Below are 16146 nucleotides of genomic sequence, written 5' to 3'. Positions count from 1 at the left end.
GCCCACTTCTGCCCTATATCCATAACCTATTCTGTTAAATCTCATGATCCCTCGCAGGGCTCATAGATTTAGGATTTAATTTTGATGTACTCAGCTATTTTGTGTAGTTGCTTTTTAAAATAGTGAAAAAGAACTTTGCGAAAAGGGACTTTAAATTATGGCCCAAATATTTAGCTTCATCTCATGTATCTGTTTCCTCGAATTATCCCCTCCAGCGCTAGCTGTCGTCGTTGTTGTTGTTGCTACCGGGCGGCTAGATCCTTTGCATACCAGGAAATGGGTTTAAGGGGGGGGATGTAAAATGCTTAAAGTTCTCCTTAAGATCTATTACTGTGCCAATTTTGATGTCTTTATCTTTAAAGCTTACACAGACGTAAGCATTTGTTTATTTTTTCTTCGAATCCTGCTCCTGCGCCCCAGTGGCTGCTCGGATGATACGCTCAAAAACTAGTATCAAAATACGGTGAGGCTTTTGCCTTTGAAGTACAATTAAAGCAGGGTGCATGGGAGTACTTCACAATAAAAGCAGATTATAAGCTGGAAAACTCCGGAGTCCTTTGCACGCAATTCACAGTGATTGTACAGTATAACGCTGGTGTGATAAAGCTCATTAATTAGTGTTGCCAGAGATTCAAAAACTGATGCTAAATTTTTAGTGCTTTCTCTCTCTAAAAAAATCTGTATGTGTCCTTTAATACTGGGCAACGGGCATATCTTCAGGGAATTAGACACTCAAATATCTTCCCAACCTTTTTAGTAGCACTTTCATTTAAATTTATTTAAAACATTTCAGTGCAGAAGCCCTCCCTTTTTAAAGTCTCGTAACTTGCAAGGACTTGGAATTGGAAATGTATGGAACTGGTAGCCCTTTAAATAAAACCTCTCAGCCATTGTGGCAAAGGCTTACGCTAAGAAGATCAACGAAAAAGCTGTTTACATCAACACAGGTTTTGTATTAGGTAGGAAGACACAAATCAGATATGGGTAATGAGGGTTCTGCTATACATAGAAAAGTAATGAAATGGCAATCCTAATTCACAGTGGACTATTCTTCCCGCTGTCTCCCTTTGCCCCACATAAACAAATCAACCTTTAATTATAGTCTGCTATACACAGCTGAAGATACATGGGGGTAGAATTTAGAATGCACTTTAATTAAATCTATGGTCCAGGAATGTTTGTGGGGAAGATAGGCAGGGAGGAGCGACTGTGTTTTGCTTTAATACTGGGATGGCCCTTTAAGACTGGGGGGTGGGGTGTTGTGGACTTGGGTGTGTCTGCAGCCTCCTGCATGCACTGTCTTGTCTCTGTCTGGCTTTTCCTGTTTGCCTACAGCAGAGCTCGGTGCTCGCTTTGACATCACTGCTGCCCTTCCCATGTCCTTGGGCTGTGGTGAGAGCAGCAGCGCAGTTCCTGCCCGAACAGGCTGTTCTTAATGACAGGCAGAGCCAAGGGCGAGAAGTACAGCTGTGCCAGGATGGAGACACAAGCAGAAGAGGGATGGAGGAAGCAGGCAAAGCAGAGGCTGATGAAAGGGGCAGTGTCTAGGGTTGGGACCGGGGCCAGCTTTTCAGAGCTGGAGCTAAGCAATCTGAGCTCCCAGCCCAGCGAGCATTTCTGACTGCACACGGTGGCACTTCTGCCAGAAGAAGGCCACCTCCATTTCTCTGTGGCTGCTGCCCGTCCTGGGACAGCCTCGCTTGTTACTTGATCCTGTGGCAGCTCCAGGACGTTGGCTCACTCTGCAGCTGTCCTGTGCTCTGCCGAGAGATGGAACCACGGCAGGAGGAGATGCTGATGAAGAACCAGGAATGGTACACAGAGACAAGGAAAGAGAAGCAGCCCAAGGGGGCAGGTGCTGCTGGCATAGGACAGCTGCTGGAAACGTCTCCTTTAAGCTGCGAAGTGGTACAGTCAGCAGGCAATAGATTCGGGGACGAAAGGGAGAGGCTGGGGCAAGAGGACACCTCGAGCCAAGAGAGTGCAGATGCCAAGCTACAGCTGCCAAATGGTTGCAGAAGGGAAGGTCCTTCCTCTTTTGAGGAGGAGGAGGACAAAGAGATTTCAAAGGAACCACGCCAAAGGCCCACCCTCAATTACTCAGGCCTAGGCAAAGATGTGACCCTTGCTTCCCCAGCAGAAGAGATTGTCCTGTTAAAAAGATCAAGAAAGGGGGATATGCAGCTACCTGGAGAGAGGACTTATGAGGAATTCCTGATGGGGGAGCTCTCGGAGATGGTGCAGAAGGTGGTGAAGAGCAGCAGTTGGTGGGAGAGGCACGGCGTTGATTGCACAAGTATTGCTTTGAACTTTCTTACCATACCAGTAGGTAAGGAGAATTGCTAAACTTGTGAGATGGGAAGGCGAGCCTGTGATTCCTGATTGGTTTCTCTCTCCAGGAACAGAGGACAGCCCTGTGTTATCAGGCCTTATAACTTACTATCTAAATTACTGCATTATAATTTGAGAAAGTAAATAGTTGAATGGCCGTGCGCTGGTGGCTCAGCAACATCCGGCAATTGCATCTTGCTCAATTTAGGACCTTTCATGGGGGACATCTGCCTGCTCATTGAGAGATGGGCTATATATATAGAATACAAACTGGAACTTCGGTCTGACCCTAGCATGGCAAGCATTAATGTAGTTGGGATGGGATGGTAAACACTGACGACCACCATTTTCTTTTGGCATTATGACCACGAATGCTGTCATAATTGATATTGGTATATTCAACATAGACTCATAGGAGCAGGGAAGAAGTCTTCATAGGCAATCAAATCCAGTTATAATAATGGGTGTGTGACAAATGGTACCAAACAAAAATAGCTATCATGGACAAACCATTTTGCAGGGCTTTAAACCACCACCCCTGCATTGACTGGGGTGGCGAATTTCAGATGAGACCAGGATGACCAAGTTCTATATTCTGCAGAGGCACTATTTTGCTGCACAACCTGGCAGCTTTATGGTTGCTCAGGCTCAGTAATAAAGTCAGTGTGATCTAGCAGGAAAGTTAGTAATGGAAGTCCATGGGAACCTAGGCAGTATAAGGCCATTCACAGGGCAGAGGAACATTTAAGGCATGAATGGGCTGCTTCCTAAGAGAGCTCCTCCAGAGGCAGATGGTTGGTTCCTTTCCCTTTTTTGGAGTGCTCACGAGAGAACAATACAATCAAATGTATATGAAATGTACACACTGACTGGGTTCAGACAACACAACAACCCGTATTCAGGATTTATCCATGGGTTGTTGTTGTATGATGGGTTGTTGTTGAATGATGGGTTGTTGTGTTGTGTGAATCCAGCCATGCTAAAAGACCACAAGACACCTAAGGGCAACAACAGGGATAATGCAGGGCTGGGCTGAAAATAGGCCCCCAGAACTTTTGGATTTCAGCTCCCAGAATTCCTGACCATTTATCCCTGCTGGCAGGGGCTTCTGGGAGTTGAAATATAAAATATCCATAGATTTACCTTCTGCCCACCCTGTTGTAATGCACAGCTGGACCCTAAAAACAACAACACTCACCTTGTAATAACCACATTTGGGCATCCCTTAACTCAAACCATTAGAGCTCCATAGCACTCCAAAAAGCAGATCAATTCCATGTCCTGATGCTGTGTACCTGAGAGGATGTTCAGCCTCCCTTCTAGCTCTGAACTGAATCCAAATAGGAGGTTGCAAGCAGCCCTGCCTGCACTTGCTATATACGTGGAATATGCCTCGAAAAAAGTTTTTGTTTCTTCTCCATTTCTAGGATTCTTGCTTCTGCGTTCTGATAACCTTTTCACCTTCCTGTTGGGCATTACTGTACTGGGTGTGGCACATCACACGATCTCTGTGAAGGGGAGCCACCTGGCCAGCCACAATTCTCTGGTGGAGTCCAAGTCGTGGGGAAAATTCTGGGCCATCTTCTTCATAGAGGTGCGTTTTCAGCTGCTCCTGTTTTGTGAGAGGAAGGAAGTTGAAACAAGGAGTTTTGTTGGGTGTTACATTCAGCCAGAATTCACAAAATGGAAAACGGGGACATTGAAAGACATTTCTTTCCCTGGAAATTCCCTGCCCCCAACTCTCAAAGTTTCATACAGACCAACAACAAAATACTGCAAGGGTGTTTGCAAGATGTGCACAGTTAAGGATGATTTGCAGATGACACAAATTTGCAGACGACACAAAACTGGGTGGGATAGCTAATACCCTGGAAGACAGAAACAAACTTCAAAGTGATCTTGATAGGCTGGAGTGCTGGGCTGAAAACAACAGGATGAAATTTAATAGGGATAAATGCCAAGTTCTACATTTAGGAAATAGAAACCAAATGCACAGTTACAAGGTGGGGGATACTTGGCTCAGCAATACTACAAACGAGAAGGATCTTGGAATTGTTGTAGATCGCAAGCTGAATATGAGCCAACAGTGCGATATGGCTGCAAGAAAGGCAAATGCTATTTTGGGCTGCATTAATAGAAGTATAGCTTCCAAATCACGTGAGGTACTGGTTCCTCTCTATTCGGCTCTGGTTAGGCCTCATCTAGAGTACTGCGTCCAGTTCTGGGCTCCACAATTCAAGAAGGACGCAGACAAGCTGGAGTGTGTTCAGAGGAGGGCAACCAGGATGATCAGGGGTCTGGAAAGAAAGCCCTATGAAGAGAGACTGAAAGAACTGGGCATGTTTAGCCTGGAGAAGAGAAGATTGAGGGGAGACATGATAGCACTCTTCAAATACTTAAAAGGTTGTCACACAGAGGAGGGCCAGGATCTCTTCTCGATCCTCCCAGAGTGCAGGACACGGAATAATGGGCTCAAGTTAAAGAAAGACAGATTCCAAAAACTTCCCGACTGTTAGAGCAGTACGACAATGGAACCAGTTACCTAGGGAGGTTGTGGGCTCTCCCACACTAGAGGCCTTCAAGAGGCAGCTGGACAACCCTCTGTCAGGGATGCTTTAGGGTGGATTCCTGCATTGAGCAGGGGGTTGGACTCAATGGCCTTGTAGGCCCCTTCTAACTCTGCTATTCTATGATTCTATGCCAGAATATTCTTATGTATAAAAGCATCTCTCAGTAAATCACATAAACACTAAGCAGATCGCAGCATGGAGATCAACACTTCCTACCATCCCCAAAGTTATATCGTGTGTGTTCATCATGTGTGTTGATTGTAGAGATTCAGACATTATTCAGACAGACCTGACCAGATCTACACCTCATGTTATATCGATACAATCCCATTATGGTGACACTATAACCTGCCCACAATGACATCTGTTGCGGTATTCTATTCATAATACTGAATAGAAAGTGGAAAATAACACTAGAAAAGCGGTATATGGAATGCCTAATGTGCCCCAACAATTAATGGTGCACTTCAATACTGATATAAAGCACTAGTGTAGATCTAGCCCTGATTATTTACCTAGACATCTGAACTAAGCCTGAACTAAGCCTGAACTAGTATTCAAAATATCTGGAGTATATCGCACCCTTTAGCACCAGGGCATGGTGGCCTTCGGGCCTATCACAATCTCCATCCTGCAAATTGGGCCCTTCCTGCCTCTGCTCCCATTCAAGTTATTTACTGAAGGCAGAGGGGATGACCAGGGGAACCGAACTGAACCAAGATGTTTTATTCCTCCACACTTTTATGGTAGATACAGAGGGGTTGGGCAAAAACGTTGTTCTCCACATGCCCATGAGCATGAAATACTTCAGAAGCTTTCGTGAAACTGCCACATCCATGGTGTGGATTGGGTTCTTGCAACTGCCCCTTCCACAAATTATGAGAAATGCGGTAGAAAGCCTGAGTCATGCTGTTAAGGCTGCTGTCGGATCTGTGGGCCTGAGTTGCCAATAAACGTCATTTCTAGGACATTGCCATGAGCTATAAGCGTCCAGAGAGGCCCAGTCTCAATCTGGACCTACTTTAGATCAGTTGATCTCTGGCATCTGATCTGAAAGTGGTCCTTCTTGCTTGTCATCGGATCCAGCACCATACTCCAGTGGCATTTCTAGTTTATGCCTTCTCTCCTTTCTTCCTTTTCAGCACATTGGATAAATAGGAACATGCCCCCCCCAACCTCAAAAAAGGACAAAAGCATCATTAATTAATCAACAATTAATGAATAACACCAGTAGCTAAATAATTATGGTTTTTGAAGATTGAAGAGATTTAGGGCACAATCCTAACCTGTGCATAGGATTGCATTTGAAGTAACCATCAGGTAGATTAAATCCGTAAATTGGAAAGATGTTGCATGTCATGAGGGATAACTTTCACTGTCACTTTCAAATTTGGTGCTATTCCCTAACTATAAAGTTTAGTGTTTTTGCATGGCCCCTTAGGGAAAAAGTTTAGTCCAGTCTTACCCCACCTGGTGTCTTCAGATGTTTTGGATTACAACTCCCAGCATTCCTGGCCATTGGCTATGTTGGCTGGAACTGATGGAGTTGAAGTTCAGAACATCTGGAGGGCACCAAGTTGGGGGAGGCTGGTTTAGTCTTATTTTCCATTCTGTTTGATAGTACATTATGCCCAGCCAGGAGCCAGATGAAGCCTTGCCTGGGCTCTAATAAGGCTATCAATTCCTGTTCCACTGCTGGTTCTGGAATTATTACACAAGGACCTTTCTAAATCCTCTGCAAATTATTTATGTTGCATCAGAGTAGTTATTAAAAGTGGGGTCAAAATAACACTGCTAGTGCGGTTATGCACTCCAGTAGTGCTGTGGATATTCAGTAGCTTTGGTGATATTCACAGGTAAGTTAGGAAGCCCTGCAGGACACTGAGAGAGTAATTTAAAATGGAGGCAAAAATCTAACCCATAATTAACAAATCGTAATGTATTTCTTCTCAACAGTAGTCCAAAGAAGTAATGAAACAATTCCTGCATTTGGCAATGTCAAATGAAGCAAAGAATTGGGTTTTTTTCTTTGATCCTGAGAATGAAAAAACAAAAACAAAAAACAGCTAATATACCCACTCCAACAAAAAGTACTTCTTGGAAAATATTAGGTCCAGAGAACTGAGCCAGTGATGGTTCTGCAATTAGTTATATTGAGCAGGGGTTAAAGTAGAAATGTCCATATTTGAGCAACTGGTTCATTCAGGGAAACCTGTCAGTTGCTAGATCTGTAGTATTTTGTACATCGCATCTGGAGCAGGAGAGGATATATCTGGTCAAAACTTGGGACGCTTCCAGATGGAGAGCTCCTAACGCTATCAGTCTGAAGGCACAGATTATCTATAGTATGAAAAAGTTGGAAGAAGGGGTAGAAAAACATGGGAGTGCTACGAGAGAAAGATGTCATCATCTAGATTGCCTATAAAATTCCATGTAGGGAAGGGGGATGGGGAGGCAAAAGCTTCATCTGGAAGCACACTAGTACAATCACATGCTCTTCAGAGTGAAGAAAACAGTTTATTTAGTTATTTCATTTCTATACCACCTAAGAGCTGGAGCTCTCTAAATATTTCTGTGACAACCTATTTTCTGTTTCCAGACCTGGCATTTTCGATTTGGCGGCACCACACACATTTGATCCAGGATTTAACAGCCCATTTCCACCCTGCAGGTGCACTTCAAATGCATATTTGTTTAGGCAAACCCACATGAAACTCCCTGCACTTAGCAAACAATTTGGAGTAGGGAACCAGTGGGCTGCAAAAGGGCCAACTCCTCTGCCCCACTTGCTGTTTCTGTCCTCCCCCAGTTTCCTGAGGTGGCTTTTCTGCTTCAAAAAGAGTGACAAGCTACAGGGACACGTATTTATGTGTAGTTTGTTGCTTGATGCTTGGATGGTGCAAAACATCTCCACTGGTGTGTTATGAACCTTTTAGGTGAGTATTGTGAAATTATTTGCCTGAATGTAGTCTCATTTGAATCAGAGGGGATACTCTGAATTTAGTTCAAGGATATTTACACTCTAACAGCATGATTCTCAACATTTTTATTCCAAGAAGCCTTTCTTTAACATGCAGCCTTGGATTTCTGTGTTGTTGTTTTTTGCTTCTTTTTAAATTTTGTTTTAACTGTTTTATTCTGTTTTTATTTTCATTTTACCTTGTACACCGCTCCGAAATTTTTCAATGGGGAGCGGTATATAAATATTTGAAATAAATAAATAAATAAATAAATAAATAAATAAATTTAGGATTATAGCCTTATGTAAAATACCATAATGTTTTAATTTCTATAAGCCCTGAATGCCTGCTCTACTACTACATACAGGTGCTAGCAAACACAATACTCTTTTATTGACAGTTTCTTTCTGTCCCAGGTTTGCACCGGTTTTACGGCAGAACAGGCGTCCTACAACCACGTGAAAATCCACCATGCTTACACAAATGTCATTGGTCTGGGGGACTCCAGTACATGGAAGCTTCCTTTCCTGAACCGCTATGTTTACATGTTCATTGCACCTATTTCTGTACCTATTATCACCCCTTTTGTGGCAATTGGTATGTGGCTCTCCTCTGAATCCTGTTACTAATTTATAGAATACTTATCCTAATCAATATTAAGGTACTAAATGCAGAAGGCCATTAAATATCTTTATTTGTTAAGATCCATTCTGTCATGGTAACTCACTCAATGCAGCATTTGTTCTTTGACTTATAGAACCGTTCCAGAAAATGGGAATTGTAGTCTAACATCTGGAATGCCACTTGCCCCCATCTCTATTATATAGAAAGGGTGGACAGACTTCAGGCTTGCAGGTTCTACTTTGTATTTGTATTTTTGTATTTTTTACTACAATTCCAAGATTTTCTAACTGGAACCGGATACAAAAGATACATCCTTAGAATTAAATAATTGTTGCCCAGGAATTTGTTTTGAGTATCAGGACTTGACTAAGCTCACACAAAAATCCACTCCTGGTTACCCTAAGCTTCCTTCATTTCAACTAGGGTGTCCATATGGAAAGGAGGACAGGGCTCCTGTATCTTTAACAGTGCTATAAAAGAGGGAATTTCAGTGAGTGTCATTTGATTGGATGCAGCACCTGGTGAAATTCCCTTTTCTATACAACTGTTAAAGATACAGGAGCCCTGTCTTCCTTTCCACATGGTCACCCTATTTCAACAGTACAATTTGGGGAGAGGAGGAATGGTTTTGTTGTTAAAACAAAACAAAAAACTGGGAATCTGAGTTCCTTACTTATCTACTGAAAATCACCCAGAGATCTATCTGTAGATCCTGAGCAACCTTCTGCCTATGCCTGCTATATCTGAAGCAGCAAGCAGGCTAGTACACACACAAACCACTGAGGATCGCTGGACAATCCCACTGTGGGGAAATTCCTTAAATATGAGGAGGCAGGCCTAGGACAAAACCCATTCATTGCATCTTACCAAATCCAGTTTTAGGTCCGCATAGTTAAAGCAATGGTATTCATCGTAGTAACCTATGGCTGCGAGAGCTGGACCATAAGGAAAGCTGAGCGAAGGAAGATAGATGCTTTTGAACTGTGGTGTCGGAGGAAAATTCTGAGAGTGCCTTGGACTGCAAGAAGATCAAACCAGTCCATACTCCAGGAATTAATGCCAGGCTGCTCACTTGAGGGAATGGTATTAAAGGCAAAACTGAAGTACTTTGGCCACATAATGAGAAGACAGGATACCCTGAAGAAGATGCTGATGCTAGGGAAAGTGGAAGGCAAGAGGAAGAGGGGCCGACCAAGGGCAAGATGGATGGATGATATTCTGGCGGTGACAGACTTGACCTTGGGGGAGCTAGGGGTGGCAACGGCTGACAGAAAGCTCTGGCGTGGGCTGGTCCATGAAGTCACGAAGAGTCGGAAGCAACTGAACGAATAAACAACAACAATTCCAGGTTATCCAACATCCATACCTTCTTTTTATTTCCAGTCATGTAATGGCCCACTTTGTATTGGCTTTGGTGCCACAAAGGTCAGGATCTATGATTTAGAATAGAATAAAGATGAATGATAAAGATACTCTGTCAGGAACATGCATAATCCTGGCTTCTTTTTAAAAGAATGGTGCTTCTACTCTTCTCGGTGATGAAAAGGTATTTCAAAATGTGTGAGCAAGATCATCTCAGGGGCCTGAAAGTCCCACTGCTGTGTAGAGCTTTCAGTGGTCAGGATGGGAGCAGGACTTCCACAACCCACACAGCTTGTCTTTGGGGGATTCTCCCTGTGCTCTCTTGGACCCTTTAAGTCAATGTCTACATTTTTGTAGACATCTGTTCTCTTTTACTAGTGAGCTCCCCAAATTCTGAAAACACATATATTGCAGATGGAGAACATTTACAAGTAATTAGTGTGACTGAAGTGAAGAGTCTTGTTTTCTGATTGCAGGGATATGTGTCTCTGTGTGTGTGTTAGTGCTGAAATTTAGGTCTATAATCTAGGTATGCCTGTGGATCTAAATTTAGTTGCTGGGTGTGCATCTCCTATTGATGCTTAATTAATAAGGAGTAGGTCAATTAATTATATGCTATTTATTAAGCAAAATCACATATGATGTGGGAGATCTATGATCAGATCTCCTTTTAAAAAATACGTAGTAAATTCCAAATTTGTTCAGAGCAGTAGCACTGAGGGAAGGGCTATTTAACCCTTCCATCCTGCATTGTTTCCCCAATCTAATTTGCAACCATCCCCCCCACAAGCTGCTATTACTCTCACAAGGAGAAGCATATAAGCGCAGATGATCTATCTGCATTTTTTCCTCCCACAGGTAGGGAGTCATCAAGGACATGGCATGAAGGAAAGTGTTCAACACCCCACCCTTAACACCACTACTGTGATCAAATTTGGAGTCCCCCACACCTGTTTTAATTTTTTAAAAAAAGAAAAGGAAAAAAAATCTGATCATTTGCTAACTATTCGGCAGGCCTACCCAGTTGAATTTTAAGATGCCTTTTTAATAATGTGCTGCTTTTAATAATGTATTCGTTTTAAATGTTTTAATCAGCTATATGTATTTTATGGTGTTTGCATTTGTGTTGTACCCCGCCTCGATCCAGAGGGAGAGGCAGGTAACAATTAAATAAAATTATTATTATTATTATTATTATTATTATTATTATTATTATTATTAATTTTGAGAGGTCTGATTGCAGATTTCCCAAAGCATGTTTTATTTTGTCTGCCATGGAAGTGTTACAGATGTATTATGCTTGGGGCATTGTTGCATTAGGTGGTTATTGGCTCTTAAAGGGAGAAGTAATGAAGTCTTGCTGCAATTCTGCACCACATCTGTCAGACCTTCATGGGCTCTGCAGGAATAGGATTTCTCATGTTGGCAGCCTACTTACCTATATGGAGTAGGAGCTAGGAGGCAACCATGACCGCTGATCCATTCACTGATTGTTGTTTCCATAGGCATGCTCAAAGAAGTTGAATTGAAAACAGCCATCCGGACCCTTTGCTGTATATTTATTGGCCTCTACTCCCATTACTGGCTTCTGCTTCATGTCTCAGGGTTCCAGTCCGTGTGGTCTGCTCTTGGCTGCATGCTGATCACACGATCTCTCCTTGCCCATCCTTATATCCATGTTAATATCTTCCAGGTAAGAGCTACCAACTTTAGAGTATATCAAGAAATGTAGCTATTTGTCTCTTACATAGATGGTTGCTTAGGGTGCTATGTGTTGTCCTACCCTGTGACTCAAAGTACCTTACAACTGGCAAAGGGTCCATACTTCCCCAGTGTTTTGTGGTTAAGGCAGTTGAAAAATAGGGTTTTGCAGAGTCTGCAAGAGAAAATGGAACTTTTTAAAATGATATTTTTAGATGGCTCTCCAAAAGAATGCATTAAGGCTGCAATTCTATGCATATTTATTTGGGAAATCCCATTAAACTCTTATAATAAATAAACTCATTAAGACTGATTTCTAAGTAAACATGACAAGATATTGCAAGTAAACATTGGATAAGGCTGTATGAATTGTTTGATTGTATCTATATCTTCTCTGGCCATTTAGCTAGGCAGTGAACCGTTTCTCACAATGGTTCTAATCTGTTCCCTTTTTGGTGGGTTACTATTTTCTTCTCCAGAGAGCAGAATCCATAAACTGCAATGAACAGGTTGGACAGGTTCGCGCAACCTGCTTGGACAGGTTCGCGCAACCACCTCTGTACTGCATCCTTGCCCTTCTTGGCTAATAAAAGCTAGCAGGGATGGAACAGCCGGCTGGGCCAAGGAAGTGATTAATGCCTCTCTGCGAGAGGGAGTGGTCCCCGGCTGTCTGAAAGAGGCGGTAGTGAGACAACTCCTGAAGAAAATTTCCTTGGACCCAGAAAATCTTACTAATTACAGGCCAGTGGCAAATGTTCCATTCCTGGGCAAGGTCCTTGAGCGGGTGGTTGCAGGCCAGCTCCAGACGTTCTTGGATGAGACTGATAATCTGGATCCATTTCAGTCGGGTTTCAGGCCTGGTTTTGGCACAGAAACAGCCTTGGTCACCCTGTATGATGACCTATGTCAGGAGAAAGACAGGGGGGAGTGTGACTATGTTGATTCTCCTTGATCTCTCAGTGGCTTTCGATACCATCAACCATAGTATCCTTCTGGAACGTCTGGCTGAGTTGGGAGTGGGAGGCACTGCATAGCAGTGGTTCCGCTCCTACTTGGCAGGTTGGCTCCAGAAGGTGGTGCTTGGGGAACATTGCTCGGCCCCATGGACTCTCCAGTATGGGGTTCCACAGGGGTCAGTCTTGTCCCCCGTGCTGTTTAACACGAACATGAAACTGTTGGGTGCGGTCATGCGGATTTTGGAGTGCGTTGTCATCAGTACCCTGATGACACGCAGCTCTACTTCTCCTTTTCATCTTCATCAGGTGAGGCTATGGATGTGCTGAACTAGTGCCTGGCTGTGACAATGGACTGGATGAGGGCTTATAAACTGAAACTCAATCCAGACAAGACTAAGATGCTGCTGATGGGTGGTTCTTCTGACCGGATTGGGGTGTGTGTGTTCAATCTGTTTTGGATGGGGTTGCACTCCCCCTGAAGGAGCAGGTTTGTAGCTTGGGGGTTCTCCTAGAACCATCTCTGTCACTTGAGGCTCAGGTGGCCTTGGTGGCACAGAGTGCTTTCTACCAACTCCAGTTGGTGGCCCAGCTACGCCCCTATCTAACCTAGCTTAAGTTGTCCATACTCTAGTAACCTCCAGATTAGATTACTGCAATGCCCTCTATGTGGGGCAGCCTTTGAAGATGGTTCAGAAGCTGCAGCTTATGCAAAATGAAGCGGCCAGATTGATGACTGGAACAAGGAGGTTTGAACATATAACACCGATTCTGGCCAGCTTGCATTGGCTGCCTATACATTTCCGAGCCCAATTCAAGGTGCTGGTTTTAACCTATAAAGCCCTACACGGCTTGGGACCACAATACCTGATGGAACACCTCTCCCGACATGAACCTACCCGTACACTGTGCTCAACATCTAAGGTCCTCTTCTGGGTGCCTACTCCGAGGGAAGCTCGGAGGATGGCAACAAGGGAGAGGGCCTTTTCAGTGGTGGCCCCCCAATTATGGAATGATCTCCCCGATGAGACTCACCTGGCACCAACATTTTTTGGTGCCAGGTCAAGACCTTTCTCTTCTCCCAGGCATTTAACAGCATTCAACAATGCTAAGTTTGTTTTTCAATGGACCCCAGAACTTTTGTTTTTTAAATGGATACTGTTGTTTTTATGTTTTTGATGGTTTTAAATTTTGTATACTTTTTAGTGTTTACTTTTTTTAACTTTTGTAAACTGCCCAGACAGCTTCGGATATGGAGCAGTATATAAATGTAATAAATAAATAAATAAATCAAGACAGGCAGGAAGCTGCCTACCTGCTTTGCTGTCTACAAATTTTGGCTCTATGACCTCCCAAGTTCTCTCTTTGTGTTTTTGTCTTGTAGCATATTGGCCTCCCAATGTTTTCAGCTGATAAGAAGCCAAAACGAATTCACATGATGTCGTCTGGAGTTCTGAACTTACCTCGAAACCCCCTGTTAGATTGGTCCTTCGGGCACTCAATCATCAACTGTCATGTGGAACATCATCTCTTCCCAACACTTTCTGATAACATGTGCCTGAAGGTGCGAGGCTGAGTTCTGGATGGTCTGAGTGATTTGGAGGCATGGGTGGGAGAAACCAGTGTCTGTTGAATGGATCCAGGCAAGGAAAAGGGTGCATTAACAAGGCAGTGCATTAATGTGAGGTCAAGATCGCCACAAGAAACTACCGTATTTCTTCGATTGTAAGACGCCATCGATTGTAAGACGCACACTAATTTCAGTACCAGCAACAGAAAAAAAAACCCTAAGACACACCTGCGATTCTAAGACGCACCCCATTTTTAGAGAAGTTTATATGGGGAAAAAAGTGTGTCTTAGAATTGAAGAAAGAGGGTAGTTTTAGAGGAGCTGGGGCTGTTCTGTGACAGAAGTGGAGAACTGGGCCAAACCCCCAAACTCCCCCTGCCTCCATAATGGGCTGGTTGTCTTCTTTTTGCCTTTACAGTTGGCAAATGGGGATCCAGGGACTGTCCTAAACTATAGTAAGTATTACAGGTCACCAGTATTGCTAATTCTGCCTTTCCCTTTTAGATCAAGCCAATTGTTTCCCGGTACTTGAAAGAGAAGAAATTGCCCTATAATGAGGATTCTTATTGGTGCCGCTTGAAGTTGTTCCTGGACAAATATGAAGAATTGATGGTCCATGCACCACCCATTTCTGAACTTGTTGGGATTCAGTGATGGCACCTTAGGACACAAAGCTATTATAGCAATAAAGCAAGATTGTTACCTTCCCCCATCACCACTGGATCACAATACTTAGAACCCAAGTTAGGGTCCAATCCAGCTGTTAAGGAGAAAACCAGAATGTCTTCCATATGGCTAAGTAGAAAGGACCTTTGAATAAGCAATGCCAGCTGCTCAGTAATGGGTCAACAGGGGAAAATCAGTAGCTCCAATACAATAGGTTTCAAAGAAAGATGTTTTATCATCTTGATTGTTTTTCACTGCTTTCTTGTAGGTTTTTGCATACCAACCATCCTTTTTTTCTGCTACTTTACAACTCAGAGGATGCCAATTGTAAGGGCTGTTTCATATGCTATTTTTCGTCCCTTTAAAATCACTTGTATGCTGTAAGGGTGCTTCCATACAGATGACTCCTAGTGCTACCAATCAAAAGGCATAATGCAGCTTTTCTGTATTTCTCTTAACTGATTTTTTGTGGTAAGAAAAAAATCTGGAAGCGGTGGGAGAAACACAAGTGGAAGATGATATTATCTGCCGCTGCCCCCTATAAAATTCCACGAACAAGACAGGACGATGGCACAATAAAAGCCTCATGTAGAAGCACCCTAAAATATATGAAGAGCTGTGTGAAGTTTTTTCACCTTGTGGCGATGGCTCGGACAGCCAACAACAGATCAGAATGTTGCTGACTTATCTGTGAATCCACAGTGGAGGAAATATTACACCCTCTTTCATGCATTACAATATATGCATACTGTATGTTCCCAATGTAGACATTATCTTTGTGAGGGGAAATGAAACCTATGAAAGGGTTTCTGCACTACCGTGAACTTGGGGGCTTCATGTTAAACTGAGCTAGATCATTGCGTGAGGTCAAGCCTGCATTCTGGGACCTTGTGGGATGGTTAAGGGAGGGCTCTGCTATTTCCTGGTAGACAGAATTCACCTACTGCAAAAAGAAAAAGTTACCGAGCAAAGAACAATAGTAGAGCATAGGAAGCTGCCTTATACTGAGTCAGACCATTAGTCCATCTAGCCCAGTACAATTGACTCTGACTGGCAGCAGCTCTCCAGGGTTTCAAGCAGGATTTTTTCTCAGCTCTGCCTGGAGAAGCTGGGGACTGAACCTGGGACCTTCTGCATGCCAAGCATGTACTCTGTCACACTGAGCCACAGCCCCTACCTATGTGCATGGGCCAGGGAAACAAAACCACCTCCAGGGTGGCCCTTCTATATTATAAAAAACAGTGAGGAAGGAGAAGCCTGTATTAAAGACTGCTATGGTAAAATATGTAGGAGATGCCAAGTATTGAACCCCAAACCTTCAGCATTCACTTCCTCAGTATGCTTGAGCAGAATCACATCCAGTGTTTTGCTCCCTACATTAAATAAAGATATTCATATATAGTGTCACA

General features: G+C 43.3%; 1 protein-coding gene across 1 annotated transcript; it reads left to right on the top strand.

Annotated features, from left to right (window-relative positions):
• The first annotated feature begins 1548 nt into the window (after window positions 1-1548).
• Window positions 1549-15884, top strand: FADS6 (fatty acid desaturase 6). Its single transcript, XM_063120257.1, has 6 exons — window positions 1549-2329; window positions 3759-3925; window positions 8278-8458; window positions 11353-11540; window positions 13886-14065; window positions 14576-15884. The coding sequence occupies exons 1-6, from the start codon at window positions 1771-1773 to the stop codon at window positions 14723-14725; spliced, it is 1425 nt and encodes a 474-aa protein (XP_062976327.1). The 5' UTR covers window positions 1549-1770; the 3' UTR covers window positions 14726-15884.
• Window positions 15885-16146: the final 262 nt, after the last annotated feature.

The sequence above is a fragment of the Elgaria multicarinata genome, chromosome 3 (assembly GCF_023053635.1).
Source record: "Elgaria multicarinata webbii isolate HBS135686 ecotype San Diego chromosome 3, rElgMul1.1.pri, whole genome shotgun sequence".
Taxonomy (NCBI): domain Eukaryota; kingdom Metazoa; phylum Chordata; class Lepidosauria; order Squamata; family Anguidae; genus Elgaria; species Elgaria multicarinata.
The sequence above is the reverse complement of the archived record's forward strand: the minus strand, read 5'-3'. Positions and strand labels throughout refer to the sequence as shown.